The sequence below is a fragment of the Peromyscus californicus genome, unplaced genomic scaffold (genome assembly GCF_007827085.1).
Source record: "Peromyscus californicus insignis strain IS unplaced genomic scaffold, ASM782708v3 Scaffold_5__1_contigs__length_169319896, whole genome shotgun sequence".
NCBI lineage: Eukaryota > Metazoa > Chordata > Mammalia > Rodentia > Cricetidae > Peromyscus > Peromyscus californicus.
The window spans coordinates 8,982,672-9,009,919 of NW_026294573.1; the positions used below are offsets into that span (position 1 = coordinate 8,982,672).

General features: G+C 49.5%; 1 protein-coding gene across 1 annotated transcript in view; it reads left to right on the top strand.

Annotated features, from left to right (window-relative positions):
- Positions 1–27,248, top strand: part of CUNH1orf127 (chromosome unknown C1orf127 homolog) — a 51,330-nt gene that overhangs the window by 17,794 nt on the left and 6,288 nt on the right. The window contains exons 2-8 of the mRNA XM_052715402.1: positions 2,140–2,240; positions 2,342–2,370; positions 17,708–17,855; positions 19,202–19,345; positions 24,208–24,246; positions 25,874–26,011; positions 26,519–26,603. Coding sequence (XP_052571362.1) covers positions 2,140–2,240; positions 2,342–2,370; positions 17,708–17,855; positions 19,202–19,345; positions 24,208–24,246; positions 25,874–26,011; positions 26,519–26,603 — 684 coding nt within the window. The remainder of the gene's footprint in view (positions 1–2,139; positions 2,241–2,341; positions 2,371–17,707; positions 17,856–19,201; positions 19,346–24,207; positions 24,247–25,873; positions 26,012–26,518; positions 26,604–27,248) is intronic.

Consider the following 27,248-nt stretch of genomic DNA (forward strand, 5'->3'; position numbering starts at 1 on the left):
AGATTAAATATACCTTTAAGAATTTTTTAAAAGTCAAGATTTTTTTAAAGATTTATGTATTTATCTCGGATATAGTATGCCTGTACACCAGAGGAGGGCACCAAATCTCATTATAGATAGTTATGAGCCAGCATGTGGTTGCTTGGAATTGAACCCGGGTCCTCTGGAAGATCAGCTGGTGTTCTTAACCCCTGAGCCATCTCTCTAGCCCCCAAAGTCAAGACTTTTAAAAATATATTTTTTAATGATTTATTTTTTAATTTTTTTGTGTGGACTGGTGTTTTGCCTGCATGTCTGTCTGTCTGTCTGAGGGTTTAGGATCCCTTAAAGCTGGAGTTACAGACAGTTGTGAGCTGTCATGTGGGTGCTGGGAATTGAACCCAGGTCCTCGGGAAGAGCAGCCAGTGTTCTTAATCACTGAGCCATCTCTCCAGCACTTTAAAAATATTCTTGTCCAGGTGGTGGTGGCACACACCCTTATTATTTTTTTTTTAAGATTTATTTATTTATTACATATACAGTGCTCTATCTGCACGTACACCTGCAGACCAGAAGAGGGCACCAGATCTCATTACAGGTAGTTGTGAGCTACCATGTGGTTGCTGGGAATTGAACTCAGGAAGAACAAGCAGTGCTCTTAACCGCTGAGCCATCCCTCCAGCCCAGTGGCACATACCTTTAATCCCAGCACTTGGGAGGCAGAGGCAGGTAGATCTCTGAGTTTGAGGCTAACCTGGTCTACAAAGTGAGTTCCAGGAAAGCCAGGGCTACTCAGAGAAACCCTGTCTCAAAAAAACCAAAAAAGAAAAAAAAGAAAAGAAAAGAAAAGAAAAAAGACTCCATCTCCAAACATAGTTCTTGTTGACTTCACTTTCCTCCTTCCCGACCCCCTCACTCCTCCTGTTTCTCCCCGATTCTCTTTCTTCTCTTTTCTTTCTCCTCCTTCTCTTCTTTTCCTTGGGACCCAAAGGCTTCCTGTGGCAGGTAAGCCCTCTACTGCTCAGCTACACCCTTCAGCATATATGTTAGTTAGTTCTTGTCACAAACTAGAGCCATCTGGGAAGAGGGAGCCTCAGCTGAGGAACTGCCTCCATGGGATCGGCTTGTGGCTGTGTCTGTGGGGGCGTTGCTTTTCTTTTTGATTGGTTGATGATCAGTGTGGGAAGGCCCAGCCCACTGTGAATGATGGTACCCCTGGACTGGTGGCCCTTGGTTGTGTAGGAAAGCAAGCTAAGCATGTCATGGAGACCAAGCCAGGAAGCAGCACTCCTCCAGAGCCTTTGTGTCAGTTCCCGTCTCCAGGTTCCTGCAGATTCCTGCTCTGTGTTCCTTCAGTGATGGACTCTAAGTGGAAGACATAATAAACTCTTTTCCTCCTGAGTTGCTTTTGGTCATGATGTTTTCTACAGCAACAAAGAACAGCACTCCAATATTTTGAGGTCTCAGAAATAGAGCAGTTAATGTCACCCTGGGGGACACAAAGCAGTTGGGAGATGTTGACACCTATCTGTGCATTCTGGCACCTGGCTGGTACTTGAGTGACTCTTGGCAACCAAGGGAAGAGGACAGGATGGCCTTTCACTTATGAGCTGGGAATAGATAAACTCCTCCAGGGGAGAGAGAGCCACCAGGCTGAGGATGTGGGGGTCCGTGGCAGTTGTCTGGTAAGTGGCCTTACCCAGGCCTCCCAAGAGGGTCTTGTCTGGTCCTCATGGGAACTGACAGACCAGGGGACCCCTGAGCTTCCTTTGTGCCCTTTGGAGCAGAAACCAAGTATTTTCTTTCAGAATCCAGAAGCTTCATGTCTGAAGAGGAAGAGGTGGGTGGGTGAGACTTGGTCAGGTCTGTGGCTGCAGGGGGACAGGGATGAAAGGGAGGCATTGCAGAAATCGGTCTTCTCAAGGGAGGTCTGGCCAAAGTCACTGTCACCTTCCCAGGCTCCACACCACCCCTTGTCCCGGGGAGTACTTGTGTAGCACGAGCAAGCCCAGGGCTCAGTCTCCAGTACCACTGAAGAACAGAATAAACCCACTCAGAGCAGGAGGGAGGTCTCTGCCACCAGCTTGAAGGTCAACAGTAGCTGGCAGTCGGCCCTGGACTCCTTAGTGCAGGGCTTTGTGTACTTTGTGACATTTGTAGATCTGCAGACAATGAGGGCCATGGAGAAGCTGGGTGGGGTGGGCAAGCTGGAGGAGGCCCGGGTCCTGTGCCAGGAACCACCTGCTTCTCATAGCTGCTCAGTGTGGGGCTCAGCTTTGGGACGTGAAGGGTCATGTCTATCCCTAGGCTGGGGAAGCAAAGTTCAGGAGCTGTAAAAGTCAAGCTGGAATCTCGCTTCTAGCGGGAGCTGGAGGAGGAGATTGCGAGAGTGTAGGCTGCCCCCTGCTCTACCAAGGCTGATGTAATGCACTTTCCTGTATATCAGCACTGGTAAGGAGAGGATGGCACCAAACATCAGCCACAGTAGCTTGTTTCTCCTTTCCCAGGTCTCTTGGCCTTTAGCAGCAGATTCACCTGCTCTTGGGGGCATCTTACTTTGGCTACATCTCAGGATTCGCTTCTGCTTTGCAAACTAATCAAATGGCGATAGTGCTGCCCCCTGCTGGGAGCCAGGAGGAGACTCCAGCAGAGGCAGCGGAACCTGGGGTAGGGATGATAGTACCAGGTTGTGTCTGGAGAGGGGGTACCTCTCTGGCTCGCTTTTAGTTTGAGATAGGTTCTTGGTGCATAGCTCAGGCTTGGCCTCAAGCTCCAGATGTTCTGGCCTCTGTTTCCAGAGTGTTGGGATTGCAGGGCTGTGCTGCCATGCCTGGCTTTACCCTGGGTTTTGAATGCAGTGGGTAGGTGAAGAGTAGGCAGTTGAATCTGGCAGGCTACAGGCCCGGCTCAGATTACAGGCTAGGAGAATTGTCTGCACCAGCAGTTCTCAATCTGTGGGTCATGACCCCTTTGGATGGAATGACCCTTTCACAGGGGTCACCTAAGTCCAGCAGAAAACACAGAAACAACTTGTAACAGTATGGAAATTACAGTTATGAAATAGCGCCGGAAAAAAAAAAGAAAGAAAGAAATGGTGCCGAAAATAATTTTATGATTGGGGACACCACAACATGAGGAACTGTATTAAAGGGTCGTAGCATTAGGAAGGTTGAGAACCACTAGTCTACACATTCTTTGCTAACCTATTCTGGAAGACTGAGGGCCTTGGCAGTTGATCTGATTGGCACCCTAGCCTTGGCTCTCAACTCATTTGGCATTCAAGAACCAGAGGCCTCAGCGACAGTGGCCTTTGATGGAAATCTAGTGTCCTTTCTTATCATTTTTGTCTTAAATACTTTACTTATTTGCTCTCATGTGTATGAATGTTTTGCCTGCATGTCTGTAAGGGCACCAAACGCATGCAGTGCTCACAGGCCAACAGATTTCCTGAACTGCGCCGCCATGTGGGTGGCTGGGCACTCTGCAGCAGCAGCAAGTGCTCTTAACCACTGAGCCAGCTCTCCAGTCCTTTGTTTTTTTTTTTTTTTTTTTTTTTTTTTTCGAGACAGGGTTTCTCTGTGTAGCTTTGTGCCTTTTCCTGGAACTCACTTGGTAGCCCAGGCTGGCCTGGAACTCACAGAGATCCGCCTGGCTCTGCCTCCCGAGTGCTGGGATTAAAGGCGTGCGCTGCCACCACCGCCCGGCTTGTTTTTGTTTTTGAGACAGAATTTCTCCATGTATCCCTGACAGGCCTAAAGCTCAGATTCTTCTGGCCATAGCCTCTGAAGTGCTGAGATGAGAGTTATATGCAGGCACACTTGGATCGATTACTTAAAATATAACTTTAGGGCTGGAGAGATAGCTCAGAGGTTAAGAGCACTGGCAGCTCTTCCAGAGGTCCTGAGTTCAATTCCCAGCAACCACATGGTGGCTCACAACCATCTGTAATGAGATCTGATGCCCTCTTCTGGCATCCAGACATACATGCAAACAGAATATAGTATACATAATAAATAAATAAATCTTAAAAAATAACTTTAAATATTTGCATATACATACACATATACATATGTATATATATCTACAATATACAAATAGGAATTCACATACATTTTCCACTGGGGATCAAACCCAGGGGTTTATACATACCATGTAGCCACACACTGAACCAATGAGCTACCTCTGAAACCTTCTACTTGAAAAAAGAATTAAGTCTCTGGCTGGGAATGTAAAGTAATAATGTGACAGTCTCACATGTGCAAGACACTATGATCTATTACCTAGCACTGAAAAAACTAAAGTGAAATATGAGCACTTTTCAGAGATTTTTATCAGATGTTGTCTTCAGTTCAAAAGAGAGGTCCCCAGAGCAGGTACAAATACAGGCAGTCCAGAATGCAGAAATTAATTCCCTAAATGGATGCAAAACTAGACCAGAGCCACAGGTCAGCAACCAACTGCACCCTACCTGGGTATAATTTACTTAAAAAAAAAAAAGACATTTTCTCATTTAGCCCAGGCTGGCCTTAAACTTGTCATGTAGAGGAGAATGATTTTTAACTTCAGATTCTCCTGCCTCCACCTCCCAAGAGCTGGGCTTATAGGCACTCGTGAGCAAGCCTGGTGTTCTGGAGTGCTGGGGATCGATCCCAGGGTTCCATGCATGCCAGATAAGAATTCTACCAACAGAGATAGAGCCCCAATCCTGCTTCACATTTTTCTGGCTAAGAACAATTTTCACAGTGCTCAGAGTGCTGTAGCTCCCAGTGACAGCTCACAGATAATGAAAGAGGCACCTTCTAGAGAACACCAGATTTTTGCTGAAGAAACATAGTAGCTTGTTGGGTCCACTCAGGAGCTTTTCAATTGTTCCTTTACACTTGTTATTCTAACACACTTAGGACTAGTCACCTCCTGCCACAGTGACTTCCGATTTCCTCCCTAGAGGAGCCAATATCTGCATCCTCAAATGCAATGACTATGTCTATTTTTGACCTTTCTATAAATACAGTCACAGACTAGATGCTCATGCACATCTGACTTCTTCCATTCAGCAGAACACTCATTGCGGTGGCGGCGTATTGCCTTTTCTTGTGCTCTGGCCTCTCTTAGGGTGAACAGATCCCAGTGCATCCAGTGCTGATGGGCAGTTGGGTGGTTTCCAGTCTGAGGGAACAGCCTTGCTCTGTGGACAGCCTCGTGCATGCCTCTCTGGGCACTGTGCCAGAGATGCTGTAGGAATGAGATTGCTGGGTCACAAGCTGCTGTGGGACCAGCCTTAGATAATATTGGCGTCTGAAAGTGGTGGGTTGAACCCATTTCCTAGCTTCTGAGAGCTGGCGCTTTCTCACTGGCCTGGCTCCTGCCAGCTCTTCCAGGTACTGCACTGACCCCAGGGCTAGGTCCCAAATGACACTTAAGGAGGCTGTCTTTCAGGAGAGTTTAGGTTCTTGATGTAGTCCTTCAAAAGTGGATTTTTTTTTTAAGACTTATTTATTTATGGGACTGGAGAAATGGCTCAGAGGTTAAGAGCATTGACTGCTCTCCCAGGGGTCCTGAGTTCAATTCCCAGCAACTACAAGGGGGCTCACAGCCATCTATAATGAGATCTGGTGCCCTCTTCTGGTGTGCAGGCAAACACACAGACAGAATACTGCATACATAATAAATAAGTTAAAGAAAGATTTTTTAAAAAGATTTATTTACAATGTACAGTGTTCTGCCTGTGTGTATGCCTGCAGACCAGAAGAGGGCACCAGATCTCATTTATAGATGGCTGTGAGCTACCATATGGTTGCTGGGAATTGAACTCAGGACCTCTGGGAGAGCAGCCAGTGCTCTTAACCTCTGAGCCATCTCTCCAGCCCTTATTTATTTATTTATTCATTTATTTATTTTGAGACAGATCTCACCATGTAGCCCTGGCTGGCCTGAAACTTGCTCTGGAGACTGAGGCTGTAGCTCGGGTTGGTATGGAGCTTATCTAGAATGTACAGAGTCCTGAGAACTATCCCCAGCACTGCCGAACTCACAGAGATCTGCCTGCCTCCGCCTCCCAAGTGCCAGGAATAAAGGCAAGCACCACCATGCCCATCTATTTCATCTTTAAAAAACTCCGTGTGTGTGTGTGTGTGTGTGTGTGTGTGTGTGTGTGTGTGTGTGTGTGTGTATGTGTCTGTGTGTGTGTGTCTGTGTAGGGATATGTGCATGTGAGTACAAGACCCCACAAAGGCCAAAAGAAGGCCTCAGAGTCTCCAGAGCTGGAGTTGCAGATGGTTGTTAAGCACCCAGTGTGTGTGTGTGGTGTGTGCTAGGAACTGAAGTGTTCCACAAGGGTAGTACACACTCTTGACTGCTAAAAACCTGGGCTCTTTGAATGCTAAGCAAGCTCTACACCCCTAAGCACACCCCTGCGTTTTGTTGTTGTTTGTTTCTTTTTGGTGAGGTGGAGTTGTGCTATGTAACCCTACCGGTACTTGTTCTGGTACTTGCTATGTGAGCCAGGCCCAGTTTGCCACTGTATGCACATTATGCATGTAGGTATGCATGCATTTTTTTTTCACACTTCATCTTATTCAAAAGGCTGAGATTTGATTTTGTTTTCTGTTTTGAGACAGAGTTTCTGTGTGTCGCTTTGGAGCCTGTCCTGGAACTCGCTCTATAGACCAGGCTCTGCCTCCCGAGTGCTGGGACTAAAGGCATGCGCCACCACCGCCTGGCTTGCTTTTGTTTTTCAGACAAGGTCTTAGTCTGTAGTCCAGTCTGGTCTGGAACTCATAGGAATCCTCCTGCTTCAGCCTCTTGAGTGCTGGGATTATAAGTGTGAATCACCATACCTGGATTTGTAGTTATTTATTTTTATAATCCTAAAAAATATTTTTAGATGTAAAATGTTTTATGTGTTTGCCTGCATGTATGTAAGTGCATCACATGTGTGCAGTGCCCATGGAGGACAGAAGAGGGAGTCAGGAACCCCGAAACTGAAGTTACAGATGGTTGTGAGCATGTGGGTTCTGGGAACCAAACCTAGGTCCTCTGCAAGAGCAACAAGTGCTCTTAACTGCCGAACCATCTCTCTTCGGCTGCCTAAAAATCATGTGGGTGTGGTGGAACACACCTTTGATCCCAGCACTCCGGAGGCAGAGGCAGGTGCATCTCTGTGAGTCTGAGGCCAGCCTGGTCTACAGAGTGAGTTCCAGGACAGCCAAGGCATCATTCCCCATGCTTCATTCCCCATGCTTGTGGCTTTGCTGTCTCTGACTGGAATGCACTTCCCTGGATTGAAGCTTGGAATTCTTTGTTATCTCATCTTGGCTCAAATGCCACAGCACACAGGCTCCTCTGCCTTCCCCACCACGGGTTCTCCAGAACTTCTGGCTTACTTATGGACAAAGCCCAGTCCCTCTGGCTCTAGAGTGTGCCTGCCCTCCCCACATGCCTGCCCTCCCCACATGCCTGCCCTCTGGTCCTTTGTCACTCTGTGACTTTTGCACTGACCTTTTCGTTTGGCTCCTTGAATTCGTCAGCTCATTCCCCATGCTTCATTCCCCATGCTTGTGGCTTTGCTGTCTCTGACTGGAATGCACTTCCCTGGATTGAAGCTTGGAATTCTTTGTTATCTCATCTTGGCTCAAATGCCACAGCTTAATGATTTTTGTTTGTTTGTTTTTTGTTTTTGTTTTGTTTTGTTTTTCATGACAGGGTTTCTCTGTGAAACAGTCCTGGCTGTCCTGGAACTCACTCTGTAGACCAGGCTGGCCTCGAACTCACAGACATCTGCCTGCCTCTGCCTCCTAAGTGCTGGGATTAAATGGGATTGTTGTGCACCACCACCACCCAGCCCTAGTGATTTTTTTATATTCATTTTATTTTATATTTTTCGGAGCTGAGAACCAAACCCAGGGCCTTGTGCTTGCTAGACAAGCGGTCTACCACTGAGCTATTATTTTATGTATGAGTTCTCTCTCTGCAATACGACTTTATGCCAGAAGAGGGCATCAGATCCCACTATATATGATTGTGAGCTGCCATGTGGTTGCTGGGAATTGAACTCAGGACCTCTGGAAGAGTAGCCAGTGCTCTTAACTGCTGAGCCATTTCTCCAGCCCCGCTTAGTGATGTTTTATCTGATGTAGAAACCTTGAAATAAACAAAAAGAGTTATTTATTTGTTTTTAACATTGATTTATCTTGATGTACATGCTCACATACCCATGTTCTACTGCACACGTGGAATCAGAGGACAATTTTGTGGAGTTGGTTCTCTCCTTCCACCATGTGGGTTCTGGGGATCCAACTCTGCTTATCAGGCCTGGCGGCAAGTGCCTTTCCCTGATGAGCCGCCTCACAGGCCCTAAGGTGTTTAACAATTATTGGCTATGTCCATTGGAAATGGCTTGCTTAGTTAGTGCCGACATTTTCTCTCTCTGACTCCAACCTTCCTTACCTTAGTTTGTGATGCTTTATTACTTTTATTACTTATTATTTATGGGTTACATGTGTGTATACATGTTTGTGTGTTTATGCCTTGTCAAAGGAGGCACATATGTACAAGAGAGTATATGGGAGTGCATGTGTGCACTTGTATGTGTGGAGGCTGGGGGGACACTGCATTCCTCTTCCACTGCTCTCCACTGGGCTTTGTTTGTTTGTTTGTGTGTTTGTTTATTTATTTATTTCTTCTTTTTTTAGAGAGAGAGAGAGAAAGAGAATAAAGAGAATGAGAGAGAAAAAGAGAGAGAGAAAGACAGAGAGAGAGAGAGAGAGAGAGAGAGAGAGAGAGAGAGAGAGAGAGAGAGAGCTTGTTTATTTATTTATTCCGAGTCATTGTTGCTGATGTTTTGTGACAGCGTCTCGCTATGTAGCTCTGCCTGGACTGGAACTCACTATGTAGACCAGACTGGCCTTGAACTCACAGAGATCCACCTGCTTCTGACTCCCAGTTCTGGGATTAAAGATGTGACCACCATGCTGGTGCTACTTATTTTTTTGTCTTTTGACTCTGATTTATTTGATCTATCTATGCCTGCAAATGACACAATTTTCTTATCTGTTAGGTTGAGAAACAATGAATAATTCTACTGTTTACAAATACACCATTTTCTTTATCCATTCGTCTGTTGAGGCTATCCATAACTTGCCTACTGTGAATATAGGCATTCAGGGATTTCTTTTCTTTTCTTTTTTTTTTTTGTTTTGTTTTTCGAGACAGGGTTTCTCTGTGTAGCTTTGCACCTTTCCTGGAACTCACTTGGTAGCCCAGGCTTGCCTCGAACTCACAGAGATTTGCCTGGCTCTGCCTCCCGGGTGCTGGGATTAAAGGCGTGCACCACCACCGCCCGGTGAATTCAGGGATTTCTATTGTACTGCCTTATTTATTTATTTATTTATTTTAAGATTTATTATGTATACAGCATATATAACTACAGGCCAGAAGAGGACACCAACCAGATCTCATTACAGATGGTTGTGAGCCATCTTGTGGTTGCTGGGAATTGAACTCAGGACCTCTGGAAGAGCAGCCAGTGAGTGCTCTTAACCTCTGAGCCAACTCTCCAGCCTACCTTTTTTTTTTTTTTTTTTGTTTTTTGAGACAGGGTTTCTCTGTGTAGCTTTGTGCCTTTCCTGGAACTTGCTTTGGAGACCAGGCTGGCCTCAAATTCACAGAGATCTGCCTGCCTCTGCCTCCCTGAGTGCTGGGATTAAAGACGTGTGCCACCATCGCCTGGCTCTTATTTTTTTTTTTAAGACAGGATTTCGGCTGGGTGGTGTTAGCATACGCCTTTAATCCCAGCACTTGGGAGGCAGAGGCAGGTGGATGTGAGTTCTTGAGGCCAGTCTGGTCTACAAAGCGAGTTCCAGGACATCCAGGGCTGTTATACAGAGAAACCCTGTCTCAAAAAATAAACAAACAAACCCCAAAAGACAGGATCTCTCACTGAACTTGGAGCTCACCAATCCAGACAGACTAGCAGGCCAGGGAGCCCCTAGGAAGCACATGCCTCTGCCTCCGTCAGTGCTAGGATTCCAGGTGCACATCACCATGGGTGGCTTTTTACATGGACACTAGGAATCCAAACTCAGGTCCTCATGCTTGCCTGGCAGGTACTTACCATCTGTCCAGCCCCTTGTGATGCTTTAAGCTGTGGACAACCCTGGGGCGTGTGAGAGCTTTTCATTCAGAATTTCTGCCTTCCCCTTGGACTATGCTAGTTTCCAGTCTGTTTGCAAATTCTTTCCAACATCCTGCATCTAGAAAAAAAGTCTGTTTTTTTTTTTCTTTTCTTTTTCCTCTCTCCTTTGAGCTGACTGTAAATTTGCAGGGTTTTCTCATTAATAATGATTTAATAAAATCCATGGATTCACTTAAAACAATCTGTATGAGAATCACAATGTTGCCTTTTTGGAAATTATCTCTTTAGGTTGACCTTCCAGGAAACAGCCTCCCTCAGCCTCCTCGCCTCAGGTTCTCTGTGTCTCGACCCTGTCTCTTCTTCGGTGCTTGATTGCGATGGGAGGCCGTCTTCATTTCTTTCTTTGTCCTTGCTGCTGGCCCCTGTCCTGGCTGCGGCCCATGGTAGGCCCGCAAACCATATATCTCTGGGGCTCGGGTGTAATTCAGCGGCACGGCGCTTGCTTAGCATTCTGATGCCCCGGATTTGACCCCAGCAGAGCAAAAATAAAAAATAACAAAATCCATATATACATAGATATAACTGACTGAATGAACTGTAATTGAGATACTGCTTGCCTGTGACCTGGGCGCTTGGTAGGCAAAGGCAGGAGGACCACAAGTCAGAGGCCAGCCTGGGCTACCTCGTGAGGTTGAGGCAGCCTAGGCTACATGGTGAAAGCTTGTCTCAAGATGCAACACAAGACAACAATAAAAACCAAAAATAAAAGAAAAGAAAACCAAAGATGAGATCTAATTGCCTGACTGAATGAAGTCAGACCAGGCAGCCCTGCTGGGCTGGGCACCCAGTCCACACCCTTCTCTCTTCCCTGCAGGGCCATCTGTTTGGCTTGCATTCAACATGCTGTGTTCCCATGGATCCTCCCCTTCGGGTCAAACAAGGACAGGCCTCACCCGGCACATGGAGCTCTGACAGGTAAATCAATCACGCTTTTCTGGTTCACACAGCCTTTGGGCGGTTCCCCTCTTCTCAGACCGATAACCTTCCTGCTGTGGTTACATGGAAGCAGAAAGCATTCATAGCCAGAACACTAGCCTGGGAAGGCAGACCCCTCTCTCAGCGAGCACTAGCCAAGTGCTTGGGTTCCCAGGGATGGCTGGAGCCAGAGTCAGGGCTCCCTCCCCTCGAGGAAGCACTTGTTTTGAAATAGCCGGCACAGGCTCATGTACCAGACCCGGCGTGGAGTCCTGGAGTCTTGGTGTCCACTGACTTGTTTGTTTTGTTGATTTGACCTTTGTTGTTGGTTTGTTTTGTTTCATTTTTTTTCAAGACAGGGTTTCTCTGTGTAGTTTTGGTGCTTGTCCTGGATCTCTCTCTGTAGACCAGGCTGGCCTCGAACTCACAGAGATCCGCCTGGCTCTGCCTCCCAAGTGCTGGGATTTAAGGTGTGTGCTACCGCCACCTGGCTCTTTTTTTTTTTTTTTTTTTTTTTTTTTGGATACAGGGTCTCAATAGATAGCCATGGCTGGCCTGGAACTCATTATATAGACTAGGCTGGCTTTGAACCCATAGAGATCTGCCTCCTCAAGTGCTGGGATTAAAGACGTGTGTCACCACACAGGGATCACTAACTCATTTTACATTTGAGTCCAGAGGAGTGAGGGGCTTGTCTTCAATCTCCCCACAATGGGTAGAAGGGCACAGACTTCAACCAGGCAGCAGAATCTGGGGTCTCCACCATCAGCCACTCACTCACCACCCAGAAGACACCACAAAGGGAACAGATATTTGTTGACCATTTCATTCTGGGCCAAGCCCTGTGTCGTAGCCCTTCCCCACACTCCCTGCTGACTTTCAAAGAAGAACTTCTAATTTTATCATTATCATTAGTGTGTGTGTGTGTGTGTGTGTGTGTGTGTGTGCGCGCGTGCGTGTGTGTGTGTGTGTGTGTGTGTGTGTGTGTGTGTGTGTGTGTGTGTGTATGTATGTGAACTGGACACAAACTGTTGTTATCTGAGAAGAGGAGCCACAATTGAGAAAATGCCTCCATCAAAATGCCGTAGGCAAACCTGTGAGGCATTTTCTCTCCCTCCCTTCCTTTATATTTATTTTATTTATCACGTACTTTATGTATGTGAGTGTTTTGTCTGCATGCTTTATCTGCACACCAGAAGAGGGCATCGTATCCCATGGGACTACAGGTATAGATGGTTGTGAGCCAACATGTGGATGCTGGGAATTGAACTCAGGACCTCTGGAAGAACAGCCAGTGCTCTGCCACTGAGCCATCTCTCCAGCCACAAAGTGGTGTAGGCTTTTGGGTTTTTTTTTGTTTTCTGTGTGTTTGTTTTTGAGAAAGGGTCTCATCATGTGGTCCTGGTTGGCCTGGAACTCACAGAGATCTGTCTGCCTCTGCCTCCTGAGTACTGGGATTAAAGGCGTGCGTCACCATACCTGGCCCTTCATTTTCTTGATTAATGGTTGATGTAGGAGGAGCAGTCTACCGTGGGCAATGCCGCCTGTGGGCAGGTGGTCCTGAGTTGTATAAGAAAGCAAGCTCAACAAGCCAGGGGGAGCAATTCAGTAAGCAGCACTCCTCCACGGCCTGCTTTGATTCCTGCCTCTAAGCTCCTGCCCTAAGTTTAATAAACCCTTTTCTTCCCAAGTTGCTTTAGACTATGCGTCTTTGTCACAGCAAGAGGAACCTAAGGCATATGGACTCTGAGACTCTAAATGAGGCTGGCAGACTGACGTGTTTGGGTGGCAAGCACCGTTACTTACTGAGCTATCTCACTGGCCCCCACTTTTTTTTTTTTTTTCAAGACAGGGTTTCTCTGTGTAGCTTCGGAGCCTATCCTGGAACTCACTCTGTAGACCAGGCTGGCCTCGAACTCACGGAGATCTGCCTGCCTCTGCCTCCTGAGCTGCACCACCACGCCCGGCCCAGCCCTCACCTTTTACAAATTCATTTATTTTGTGTGTATGTGTATGACAGATGCATGTGTCTGGGTGTGTGTGCCCCTTCGCATACACGGAGGCCAGAGGAGGGTGTCAGTGGACCTGCTCCGTCCCTCTCCACCCCTGTTCCTTTGAGACAGGGTCTTTCGCTGATCCTGGAACTAAGTTGGTGGTCCTCCTGTCTCTATACCCGTCAGCACTGCGGTGGGAAGTGCATAGGTGGTCACCCGTGGCTGCTTACGTGGGTACTGGGGACTTGAACTCAGGCCCTCATGCTTACTCAGCAGGCGCTCTCGCCCACTAAGCCATCCTCAGCCCCTATGTTTTCCATCACTCAGCTCATCTTTGAGAGAGGGGATGTGACTGTGGCATAAGAACAGGGTGAGGCCCTCAGGTTTCCGTGTTCACTAGGGGGACTCTCAGACCTCAGTTACAGTTCGTCCTGGCGGAAGAATGAAGACTCGGAGTCACCACCGGCGCCATCATCACAACCATGACTGTCACCTTCCGTCATCATTATCCATGTCCTTATCATCACCATCACTATGATACAGTCAATTCTAGGAAGACACAGACTGAGCAACAGGCACATGTACAGACGCACGCACGCACGCACACATGCACGCATGCACGCACGCACGCACACATGCACGCACGCACGCACTCACTCACACACGGTGGGCATTTAGGCCCAGATGTTCTGACTCCAGTGCCTACACTCACCAGTAAATCCCATTGTTTCCTGTCTCCCTATACGACACTGCCTAGATGCAGAGGTGACTCCTCTCCTGACTGGTCACTGCAGCAGTGCTGGAAGGAAGTCTGTCCATCCTTCCTCCTTTGCTGTCTCTCCCTTGTGTCCTCTCCAGCTCCTCAGAAGTGACTTCTTATCCCACAGGGAAGGTCGAGTGCTTCTCAGACTACATGACCCTGCAGATCCCGAGGAGCCACGTGCAGGGTTTGAGGCAGTGGCTGGCCAGGGTTCTGCACCTGCCAGGTAAGCTGTCTTCTCAGCCCCCAGGTTCTCCAGTCCTCAGCCATTGACTGCCTGGAGCCTTTGTTAAGGGTTCCCAATGCATTCCTCACAGCAGGCCACGGGTGCTGCGTTCCCTGGAAGGCTTCTCTCTGGGCTTCATGCTCCTTCGTTCCCAGGGCTGCCCTGACTTTCTCTAAGGCAGTCCTCGCTCATCCCATTTCCTCTCAGTTCTTGGTCCTACTTAAAAAGACCTTGTTCACATGCTTGTCATCAGTGCCACCAGCAGGTCGCTGGGAGCAGGCACAGCCCTTGTGCTCCATGTTGATAGCTGAGGTGCCTCCAGGATTAAGGACTCTGTCTCATGCTTAGGGGACTCCTAATAGATATTTGCTCAGTGGGCAAAAGGCCCCAAACCTGGATTGAAGTGCCCATCAGGTGCTAGTATGTATGCCCCTAAACTTAAATCCCTCTGTGAAGCTAATGGGGCAATTAAAAAAAACGTATTCTTTTTTTTTTGTTTGTTTTTGTTTTTTGTTTTTCAAGACAGGGTTTCTCTGTGTAGTTTTGCGCCTTTCCTGGAACTTGCTTTGGATAGCTGGCCTTGAACTCACGGAGATCCGCCTGCCTCTGCCTCCCGAGTGCTAGGATTAAAGGCGTGCGCCACCACCGCCCAGCAAAAAAATGTATTCTTTAAAAATTCTGTCTATTAGTTGTGTGTATGTATGTGCATGCATGCTAAAATACTGTGTTTATAAACATGTGCCCCAGTGTGCATGTGGAGGTCAGAGCATGACTTGCAGGACTTGGGTCTCTCCTTGAACCATGTGGATCCCAGATATTGAACTCCGGACATCAGGCTTGGTGGCAAGTGCCTTTACCCAGTGAGCCATCTTGCTGGTCCACAGTTCTTTTCAAACCTTTATTGAATGCGTACGGGTGTTTCGCCTGCATGCAAGTCTGTGCACCACATACATGCATTGCTAGTGGGACCCGGAAGACGGTGTCGATCTCCTGTAGCTGGGACTACAAACGGCTGTGAGCTACCATGTGAGGGCTGGGAGCCCACTCAGGTCCTCTGGAAGAGCAGCAGCCAGTGAGTCATCTCTCCAGTCCCTGGCCCGTGCGTCTTACCCACTGGAACCACCATCTCATGCTTGGTGGGGGAATCTCATGCCTAAAACAAGCCAAACGAAGGGCAAATTATCACCTTCAGAAAACTTGGAGCAAAAACTGCAAAGTGGGAAGACCTTCCGGAAACTTCTAGAAGGAGCCGAATAGAGAGACTGTAGCTCACCTCCTGCTGTACCTTTGGTCACAGAGGTTGCAAGTAAGACACCCCAACTTTTCCTTTCTTTTGTACAAATATGAAGAAGTTGAGGAGGGAAGCTTTCCCATCTCAGAATGCTTTTTTCTTTCTTCCTTTTTTTAAATTTTATTTAATTTTTAAAATTTTTATTTTGCAATACAATTCAGTTCTACATATCAGCCACGAATTCCCTTGTTCTCCCCCCTCCCGCCCCCCTCACCTTTCCCCCAGCCCACCCCCCATTCCCACCTCCTCCAGGGCAAAGCCTTTCCCGCGGACTGAGATCAACCTGGTAGACTCAGTCCAGGTAGGTTCAGTCCCCTCCTCCCAGGCCGAGCCAAGTGATCCTGCATAGGCCCCAGGTTTCAAACAGCCAACTCATGCAATGAGCACAGGACCCGGTCCCACTGCCTGGATGCCTCCCAAACAGATCAAGCCAATCAACTGTCTCACCCATTCAGAGGGCCTGATCCAGTTGGTGACCCCTCAGCCATTGGTTCATAGGGGCTGGAGAGATGGCTCAGTGGTTAAGAGCATTGGCTGCTTTTCCTTTGTTTTTTAAGTCAGGATCACACGCTGTGGTCCAGGCTGCCCTAGAATTCTCTATGCAGTCCGGACTGGCCTCAGTCTTCCTGGTGTTGGAATTACAGGTGTGAGCCACCACTCCTGGCTTTAGTCTGGAAATTCTAAAGTGCTGTCTGGGACTGGTGTGTCCTGAATCCTGAACTGGCCCTGGGATGGTCAGTCAGGCGGCGATGCCTCTGGAACTGAAGCGGCATTTGTGTATTAAAAGGCCACTTTTCCAGGGGAAAACGTGGAGGATACATTAAGCTGTCGCCTGTTCTTTGGAAAGCCATTATTAATGGAAAACAATAGATTAATAGTTTTAAAACGCTTGTTCAATAAGTAATTTTTATGGCTCTGGATAGAGCCCATTAAACATTTCTGTGTGTTATTATAAAGAAGTTTTAAGTGTAAAATCATAAAGTCAATAATCAGGGAATTAGTCACAGCAGCCAGCCACAGGCCATTAGTTTTAGGCGCTGCCAGAGACACCTGTGGCTTTGGAGGAAGAGTGTTTCTTTTCCTCACCAGCGCCAGGTGGGGATGCAGAAACGATGCTGCCTGCTGCCTTCCATAAAGTTGAAGGGACAGCAAGCAGGTGTGAGCAGCAGGATGCAGGCAAATATTTACAAAGTGCAGACGTGAATGGGAAACTAAAACGATCCGGGTCAATTTGCACATCCAGCCTTAGACACTTTATTTCCCCAGTGATCTGCCTTTCAGAGCCACAGGCTCGGCCTTGATCTCCTGCTAAAGATAGTCGTGAAGGCTGCACGCTCTTAAAAGGAAAGCATGTCACCAGAGAGTCCCCCACATCCAGGCTGCTGGAGCTGTCTCCTGCAAGGGCGTATTCATCTCCCATCAGCTATCTGAGAATGAAAGTGTGGGCTTTGGGGCGGGAGGGTGGAGGACTTAAAAAAAAAAAAAATCACCTCAAAAGCAACACAAGATAATTACGGAAACAGAAGAAATCTAAAGACGATAATGAAAACTGCCTGTAATCCCTCTGCTCAGTGATATTCCTCTTTGTGTTTTACTCATCCAATAAATGTTTACTGAGAGCCCTCTATGCGCCAGATGCAGCTTAAGGCGCTGGGGATATGGCAAAGAACAAAACAGATAAATACTCTTGGCGCCGTGGGGCTGGCATTTGAGTGGAGGGCAACAAGACCATTTCTGTAGTCATAGACATTTTTCAGCAGGCGAGGTGGTGATGTGTGATGCAGAAAGGGGGCCTGAGAGAGGGGCGAGGTTAAGAGGGGGTGACGGAGGCCCTGCTGGCAGAGGCCTCGTTGACAAGGGGGATTTACTTAAAGGCTTGAGTGTGGTGGACTGAGCCACACAGGTATCTAGAAGAGTGTTCCAGGCACAAGATGCAGACAATAGAAAGGCCTTGAGAGCACCCACGATGCGTTAGAAGTAACAGGGAGGCTAGTGTGGCTGAGGCAGAGGGAGAACAGTGAAAGCCTAGATGACCCTCACATGGGTCTCTCAATGGAGAATGGAGCGATCTGCCGCAGGCTTGCATGGAACTCTGTGTGTTGCTGGGGGAAACAGACCACAGTGCAGGAGAGGAGCAGGAGAGGAGCGAGAGACAGCTTCTACAACCCAGGCTGCGCTCAGAGCTGGGAGCTGGGTGGGGGTGGGGGGTCTGCTTGTATGTCTGGCAGAACCATCAGGCTTCCTTCCAAGACTTCTATCTTTGCTGTTCTTTGGTGCTCCAGAGCAGAGCAGCCATGGGCTTATGTCTGGGTGTCAGACACTCCTGACCTCATCTCTGCTGTTCTCCCAGGGTCCTGTCTGTTTCTGTCACAGGCACCAAGAGGGCCCCCAACCACCTGGATTCTCTTCTTACCAAATGTGGTTTCCTCTTGCATCCTGCTCACGAGGGCGGCTTCATCTTCCGAGCGCTGTATTCTGGCTGCTTTGTGCAGAAAGAGGTGGGTTTGAGAAACTATTTATTTTCAGGGCTGGGGTCAGAACTCAGGGCCTCATGTATGCTCGGATGCCAGGCGAGTGCACAACCACCGAGTTACATATCTAGTTTCTTTTGGTGTTGCTTTGAGACAGGGTCCCATTATAAATCCTAGCCTGGAACATATTAGCTATGTAGACCAGGCTGGCCTCGAACTCACAGAGAGCCGCCTGCCTCTGCCTCCCAAGTGCTGGGACTAAAGGTGTGCGCCACCACCTCCAGCCCTTCCCACCTTAAAAGAAAAACAACCTTTTATTTTGAGGCAGGGTCTCTCTGCACAGGCTGGCATTGAACTCACTCTGTAGTCCAAGCAGTCCTTGGATCCTCCTGCCTCAGCCTCCTGAATGCTGGGATTACAGGTGTGTGTCCTCATGCCTGGCTTGTCACCTTCTCTCCAGCAGCCCCACTGCGCCTCTCTCTTCCGTCATCGCCACCCTCCCTGATGGCCCCTCCCCCCCACATACCTTGTTTTACCCCCTGCTCCAGGGCTCACATTCGGGCTTCTTGCAGGGATGAAGGAAGACAGTCTAGGTACCTGTGGGACCACTTGGCCTGACATATTGAGGCTCTGTTGCCGAAATGGCCATGTGCTGTTGGCTTAGTTGTTCACATCCGTGGAGCTTCAACTGCCTTGGCTGTAAAATGGGACCAAGGGATTTCTTACTGGGGTCGAAGGAAACAGGCTGTGGGCAGATACTTGTCTGCTGTCAGGAATGAGAGGATACAAACTGCCATGCTTCCTCTTTAAGAGTGACCTTCCTGGGGCTGGAGATTTAGCTCAGTGGTAGAGCGCTTGCCTAGCAAGTGCAAGGCCCTGGGTTCGGTTCTCAGCTCTGGGGAAAAAAAAAAAAATGGCCTTCCTAAACTGGGCAGTGGTGGCGTACGCCTTTAATCCCAGCACTCAGGAGGCAGAGCCAGGCGGATCTCTGTGAGTTCGAGGCCAGCCTGGACTACCAACTGAGTTCCAGGACAGGCGCAAAGCTACACAGAGAAACCCTGTCTCGAAAAACAAACAAAAAACAAAAACAAAACAAAAAAAAGAGTGACCTTCCTGAAAGATACAGCAGTCCCCTGGCCCAGGGACTTCCCTAGGGGCTTCCCCTCTGGGGACTGAACTGTCACAGGCCAGAGTCTGCCAAGTTCCCCAGTCCCTGAGACCCTTCCACTTGCTTCTTAGCTCTTCCGTGAGACGGACTTCCAGGAGGCCTGCGTTAATCATGCCCACTGTGAACAAAGGCTGACCCATAATCGTGGTCTCTTAACTGCATTTTCTTCTTTTGGTTGCACGTGTGAATTTTGCCTGACTTCCAGAAAGCAAATTACAGGTTGGAAATCAGAATGTTTCAAAAAGGGGCAAGAAGGTTGAAGCAGAATGATCGCTACATAATGACGTGTCCCGTGATCACATCGAGGCTGGATGAACAAAGTGTCCGCTGCCACCCCTCATTCATTCAGGTAACAGCTCAGGAAGGCCTGGTGATGGGCATCCAGGGCCGGCTTCTCTTCAAAGGCCCAGGTAGATGACTGAGGTTCCTGAGCCTTGGGATGTAGCCCAGCAGAGGTGACAGCTAGAGACACAGGGTAGGACCATTCTCTGTGGACATTTAGTGTTGGCTGGGCTTTTGAGCATTGAGGCGTGTGTCGGGATAAGGGGTGGGTGACTAATGAAACGAATCTCAGGAGCTGTGTTTTTTTATGTCAGCCACCTAACATCACAAGAGCAGAATTGTGTTTTTCCTCTTTGGATTAAGGAAAGTTACTGGCTTGACGTCTGTCTATCCTCTGCTCCTCTTCCTTCTCCCCTCTTTATTCTGTCTTTATTCTCTCTCTCTCTCTCTCTCTCTCTCTCTCTCTCTCTCTCTCTCTCTCTCTCTCTCTCCCCCTCTCTCTCTCTCTCCCTCTCTCTCTCTTTCCATGTGCACGAGATGAGCTTCTTGTGTGTCCCGAGGACAGTGGCGGTCAGAGGACGCCCACAGGAGTCAGTTCTCACCTTTCTTTGTTTGAGACAGGGCCTGTTATTTGCAGCTCTGTGTGCCAGGCTATCCGTGGCGGTCAGGCTTGTGGGGAGTCTCCTGGCTCTGTCTCCTGTCTTGCTACAGGAATGCTGAGGTGACAGACTCCAGCTACTGCATCTGGTTTTATATGGGTTCTGAGGATCCACATTCAGGTCCTTACCATTTTGAGGCAAGTGCTTTACCCACAGAACAATTTCAGCAGCAATGGGTCCTCTTATTTAACCTAGGTCACGTCAAAGAATTCTAGATGTCAGGTTTGGGGGCTGTGCAAGGTCCCGGGTTCCATCCCCAGCACTGAGGAGCGATGTGTTTCAGATGTAACATCCGCATTGGAGAGAACACAGGCCTAGGCACACTCCAGCTGTGTCACCGCCTGGTGGCATCATTGAGCTCAAGTTTCTCTGCAGCCCTGGAACAGAGAAAGAGTTGGCTGGGAGCAGGGGAGGGTTGCAGACCCACAGCAGAAATGAGTGTGCCAGACAGAACGGAGTAGGGAATTGAATTCAAGCCTTCCTTCCCTCAGGAAAGCTTATCTTCCACTCACCCTGCTATGCCGGGCGTGGCCATGGCTGCTGCGTTGTTATTTATTTATTTTGGCGCTAGGGATGGAACTGGGGACTTCGCATCTATTAGACAAGTGCTCTATCAGTGAGCCATGCTGCGAGCCCCTCACTGATGGATTCCAGGCCAGTTCTCCACCACTGAGCCATGCCCCTGCCCCTGCTTTGCGAATGTTGGCCCATCTCACCTTTATAGCACAGCAGGCAGGAAGTGTTGTTTATACCCCCATTCTCCAGAGTAGACAAGTAGGCACAGAAGTGAGTTGCTGAGGTCCCATAGCTGGTAGCGGCAGAATGGGGCTATGAGCTCCTTTGATGAGCGGCCCCTCCGCCTCTGCCTCATTTTCTAGAATTTTCAGCTTTTAAAAGAGAAACAGGAAATCCATAATTGAATGTTAAATTACATTTTAAAAAGTTAACTTTGGGCTGAGAAAGTAGTTCAGTGGCAGAGCGCTAGGTTAGCATGTGGGAGGCGCTGGACTCCCTCCTTGGCAAGGGAAAATGTTGACTTTATTTATTAAACAGTTTTTTTTTGAGCATTTGTTTACTTATTTTGATACAAGGGTCTCATGCATCTCAGGGCGGCCTTGAACTGGCTATGTAGCAGGGGATGACCTTGAACTTGTGATTCTCTTGCTTCCATCTCCCAAGTGTTAGGATTATAGATGTGATGTCACACCTGGTTTATGTGGTAGTGGAGATTGACCTTATGGTTTGATGCATGCTAAGGGAACACGACCCACTGGTCCACATCCCCAGCTTCCAAAAATGTTAACTTTAACTTTGCAAGTACCATGTGGCCAAACGGGATGCTGAATTTAGAGCTGGGTTTGATGGTGCACGTTTGGAATCCAGCATGAAGGAGGTTGAGGCAAGAGGACTGTAAGTTTGAAGTCAGCCCTGGCTGCAGGGTAAGACCCAGCCAGCAAGTGGGTAAAGGTGCTTGCCACCAAGCCTGGGTTTCTTTCCTGGAACCCACATAGTGGAAGGAGAGAACTGACTTCTGCAAGTTGTCCTCTGATCTCCACACATGAACCATGACACTTGCGTATACACATGCATACACCCACACAATCAATTAAAAACCCCCAGCAGCCAAAAACCCGGATGCTCAATTTTGCCCGATGACTCACTGAAGGAGGAGAGGAGAGAGAGGAGAGATGGGAAGGGAGGTTGGAGAGAAAGACCCACGAGTGACAGCTACCATCCATTTAGGGAGCATCTGTGCGAAGCACATGCTGAATGCCAGGCTCTGTGCTGGTACCAAATGATCAGATCTGAATGGACACCATTCTTGCCTCGGGAGGGGTGTACAGTTCCATTCTCATCTGTCCTGGGCTTTGACGTGAACGTGCTGAGACAGGGAGAGCCGAGCAGAGGCTGGGACCCCAGCTCTGTGCTTGCTCCCCATAGTCTTGCCTCTGGAGTTCTCTGCTGCTCAACTTTAAGGAGCAGTACCTGAGACAGAGGAATGTTCAGGTCCCATTGTGGTCATGCCAGGGAAAGTGTTATATTGTTCCTAAGAGTCACAAGCCTCTTCCTAAACACCCCCAAGCATGGTCATGAGTCATGGGTCATGGGTTTGACAGTGGGACATGGTTTTGACAGTCCTGGGGGCTGGTCACTTCTCTTTACACTGGCCTGTAATTTTGGGAGTGGCCACCAGAGGGACAAGGTTGCCCGTGTCATATAACACTGGACAGAAACCAGAGGAAAGCAGAGCTAGGGGCCAGCCAAGCGCCAACTTTGTCCCTTTTGACCTGCCCAGATCCCCAGCATCCTTCCCCAGTGTGGTGTTGGAGCCCACAGGACTACAGGACCCCCACTCCCCTGGGCAGAGTCGCAGAGACCTCATGGATCTCAGCTGCCACCTCCTCAGCAGCCCCCCTCCTCCGTTTTTCCCTCACCCATCATAGAACCTCATCAAATTGACTGATTCATTCCCGGTGACTTCTGCAGCCGCTTCCATGGCTGCACCTTGAACTTGCATTAAGTTTTAATTAAAGCCGTTACACTAGCCTTGCCCCTGGCTAAATGCAGCCGCGGGCACAGGGCACATAGATATTTAATACTCTGCCTCTCCCCGCTGATGGCACAGGGTGCCCAAGGGTGTACCCGAGCCATGCCCTGCTTGCAGCGATCTGCGAGCTTGCTTAAGTGTGCCCACAAGCCCCGGGCGGGAGGCTGCGCAATAACTATTCATTGCCCTGGGTTAAGTGTGCCCAGGGGCACCGGTAAACTCAATGCAGTGATTAGCGATTGCTCCCAGGGAAGAATACCCGAGGTCCTGCTGAATGTCTGCAGGCCCTAAATATAGTCTGCTCGTGGCCACTTAAAGGGCATGGTGGGTTTGGACTGTGAACTTGATCCCACTTCCTCTGCTCCCTCCGTGGAAAAGCCCAGCCTCCAGGGCTGCCCTGTTGCTGTGGGACTGGCGTGTAGAGAAGGGAGGGAGGCTTTGGTGGCTGACCTGGGAAATGTTGAATCCCTTTCCTATCTCCTTCCTCTCTGCTCCCTGAGTGAAGGCAGCACCTCCAAGGTGAGGGGATTACAGGCTCACCCAAAAGGCTCCTTGGGGGCTGTGCTGAGCCTGCCAGCAATGGGGTGCTGGGCTCTCTGAGGCCAGGGGCAACAGAACTGAGGCACTGACAAGGTTGAGGGGATAGGGGCCTTCCCTAACTTCATCCACTTGTCTCTGGGCCTGGAAGAATGGATTCTGTACACGCCGGGGAAAGGGGAGGCAGCCTTATGCAAGAGAAATGTCAAGGCTCATTAGTCTTTCTGGACTCGGTGTCCTTAACTTTTATGGAACGAGGGTGGGGGACATAGTCGCTCTCTGTTGGCCTGTGATTCTGTCCTGTGCCTCAGTGTCCCCACCTATGCTTGCAGCAAAAGCAAAGTGGGTGAGGGTGGGGTGGAGGCAGTAGGAGGGTAAGAGGAGGGCCGTGACACGGCTCAGTAGCTAAAGGTACTCCCGCCCAAGCCTGACAGCTTGAGTTCCATACCCAGGACCTACGTGGTGGAAAGAGACAACTGACTCCCTAAGTTGTGCTTGGACCCCTACATGCACACCGTGGCAGATGCATGCCCCCCCCACTTGACATAATAAATACATAAATACTATAATAAAAGAAATGTAGGTAAGAGGACAGCTGGATGCAGCTGGGCTCCGGCAGGTCCCTTGCCCGCACCATGAGACTCAGGGGCAGTGAGGGACCAGCTGTCCAGGTGTGCCTGAGACCATTCTTATTTTAGCATTGAACGTTCTTCACTGAAGAAACCCGAGATGATTGGGTATCCTAAGCACGGTGCCTGGGTGAGCACGCTTGTCTGCCTGTGCTTATCGGAGTCCATAGGTGAAGAAAAAGTGTGGAAGAGATGGGTGGCGGGGTGAGATGGGGTGGGAGGGAGAGGCCTGGGAACCGCCCCACCAGGTCCTTAACATCAGGGTCATGGGGCACACACCCACCCTCCGCCTTGACAGCTGTGCCCTGCACTCCAGCTGCCCTGTTGGCCTGGCCCAGGGCAGCAGCTGAGGTGACATTTCCCTGGGTCTGTTGACACTTGAGTCCCAGAACATAAATGCTTTCCTTGTCTTAATGAGCAAACAATTGAGGCGGCGGTGGCGGCCATGGCGACGGTGAGACTCTCTTGTTGGACTCCCGCTGTGGCAATTGCAGAGGCGTTTGCTCACGCACCTTTGCCCACAGTTTGCAGATGTTGCTTCCTCTCTGTTCTGCAGGTCTCTAGGCCCTTGCCTCCAAGGATCGATGGTGGACAGGTAGGTGAGGAAAAGGCATTGTTCTGGAAGGTTCTGCTAGGTCTGGTGCTCCGGAGGCTCTGAGGCAGGAGGTTGTCACTTCCATGGCCCTTTTGTAGAGAGTGTCTGTGGACAGTAGGGACCTTTGTGGGCCTGGGTCTCAGCAGAACTGGAACTCCCCCTGGTGCTCTCCATGCAGAGGCCTGAAGCTGTCTGGGAAAAAAAAACCTGGTGGAACCCTGCTGGGGTAGAAAGCCTCTGGGTCCTGTCATGGTAAGATTCTCTCTGAAAGGTTCCCAGTGGCAGGAGCTGGCTCCCATACAAGGCTGCCCATTCCTGTGGTACACAGCTGTTCTCTTTATTTCCCTCTCCCCTCCTCCCCTCTTCCCCCTCTTTTGTTTTGAGACAGAATTTCATTATATCGCCCTGACTGGCCTGGAATTTTCTGTGTAGACCAGGCTGGCTTTGAACTCACAGAGGTCCACCTGCTTCTGCTTCCTGAATGCTGGGATCAAAGGTGTGCACCACAACGCTCAGACCTTCCCTTTTTTGAGATACAGTCTCATGTAGCCCAGGCTGGCCTTGGATTCACTAAGTGGCTGAGGACGACCTTGAACTTTCGGTCCTTTTGCATCTGTTTCCTGAGTGCCAAGGAGGGAACTGAGTCTCTCCTACTACGTGGGTCTAAAGGGCCAAACTCGGGTCATTAGGCTTGGCAGCAAGTGTCTTCACCTGCGGAAGCATCTTGCTGTCCCCTATTCCTTGAGTGGGTGTGTACTACTATGCCTTTTTTTTTTTTTCTTTTTCTTTTGGGATAAGGTTTCTCTGTGTAGCCCTTCCCTGGCTGTCCTGGAACTCACTCTGTAGACCAGGCTGGCTGAACTCAGATAGCCACCTGCCTCTGCCTCCAGAGTGCTGGGATTAAAGGTGTGCACCACCACCGCTTGACTTTTTTTTTTTACAGTTTGGGGGAATCAAACCCGGGGTGTGCTAGGCAATCACTCTTCCAACTGAGCTATGCCCCAGCCTCCAGTTTTTGTTGTTTTGAGACAAGGTTTTACTATATAGCCCAAGCTGTTATTTAAATCAGAGAAATCCCCCTGCTTCACACTCCCAAGTGTTAGGAGTATAGGCATAAACCACTGTATCAGGCACCCACTTTTCTCCTGGTCTAGGTCTTCCCACAGCTACCTGGGAACGAGCCAACCCTTCCTCGCCTCACATCCCTCCGGGTCTTTGGAGTCCATGCATGCCATGTGTCCCCCAGTCCTGGACTGGGGTGTGCTTCCTCCGTGCGCCTCTTGCATTACTAGGCGCCCATCTTGATTCAAAAACCCCAACTGACCATGTCCCACCACAGGGTGGCAATGAGAGCCCAGGACAACAGACCGCCAGTTGTGCTGGCCTGGATAGTACACAGGCTGAGAGGCTGGCCCAGTCTGTTCATCTGTGCTCATAAGAGGTCTGCTCCCCTGAAATGTGAGGGTACCAGCATCTTTAGCTGCTGTCCTACCCCTTGGCCAGTTGATCCTTTCCGTGACCCGGTCATCCTTTTGAGTGCCCCCACCCCCGGTACCCATGCTCCTTGACCCCCACATGAGCTTGTCTCCTGGTCAGCTGTCTCGTGACTTTTGCCTTCTGTCTTCAGACCCCATGGTTGCTGTCCCTTCGAGGGGAGCTGGTGGCTTCTCTGGAGGACGCCAGCTTGATGGGCTTAGATGTGGACATTGGTGCCAGCACAGTCACCGTCCAAAGCCCAAGACAAGAACTTCTTCAGAGGCAGGAGGTCAGTGGTGGACAGCGGGCTACGCCAGGCTTCAGGGGGGCCCTACAGCCTGACACCCCAAGGAGCGAGCTCTCTGTCACCCTGAAGTGCCAGTTCACGTGTCCACCTGTGAGACTGGACAGATTTAGGCAGGCGGCTTTGAAAATTGGGCCCCATTAGCGTAAAGTGCTCTGCGCGGCAGATGAGGGGCGCCGGCAATCATGTATTCAGCGCGTCCTGATCATGGTGGCAGGAGCATAATTACCATCTCTTTAAATAGCCCAAAGTTGCCGTGTAAGAGAAGATGGCTCACATGACATTTGCTCCGAGCTTGCTTCCTGCTAAAAATATCCTGGCTAAATAATATTTCCTGGTTGTGCTGGGGCAACAGGCCCTGGCTTGGGCTCTGACTCTTGGGGCTTTGTTCTGAGGTGAGACAGAAAGTGGAGTGGGTAGGGTGGGCACTTACAGAGAGAGCGTGCCTCTGAAAGGAACAGTGGCCACAGGGGGACCTTCCTGCTTCCCCAGGTATGGAACACTTCCCTGGAGCTCCTGCCTCTCTGGCTGGTGAGCGGCTCCTACGCCTATTCCCTCAAGGCTGCGTGCCCACTGGGTAAGACCCAGGAGTGCCCCTAATGCCCACCTCTGACTTTAGCACTGCCGGTCACTTCTGTCTCCTCGGCCAAACACCTTGTCCCCCCCGCCCCGCTCTGCCCCACCTCTTCTTCACCTCAACCTTGACTGAGGACTTCTGAAATGCTTGGTGCTGAGAGAGGTGTTTGCAGGGATGTGTGAAGCGCGACCTGTGGACAGTACTGAGAGCTGCAGACCCGGGATCTGGGAACTTTTGGGGGCCCCAGGCAGGCCCTAGGGACTGTGAGGACAAAGATGGGAAAGCATTTGTGGTCTTACTCTGCAAGATTTAGAGGCAATACCCTCCCTCCCAGGCACCTTCTTCAGTGTGGAGAGGCCCGGGGTCTGGAAGCTCCCGGAGTCTGCTGACCTCTCGGGAGTTTAAATTCTCAAGATCTCACTATGCACAGTTAGATGGATCAAAGGCTTTTGTCCTGTGTGGGTAGATGGAAGATGAGGAGCACTGCAGGTCTGATTAGAATTTTATCATGAGATAAGTTTCAGAATGAGAACTCTGGGGAGTCCAGGGGCCTGGGGGGATGGCCTTGCCAAGTCCATACACATCTCCTGCCCTGTTGGTGCTATTTGAAATATCTTTTTTTTTTTTTTTTTTTTTGGTTTTTCG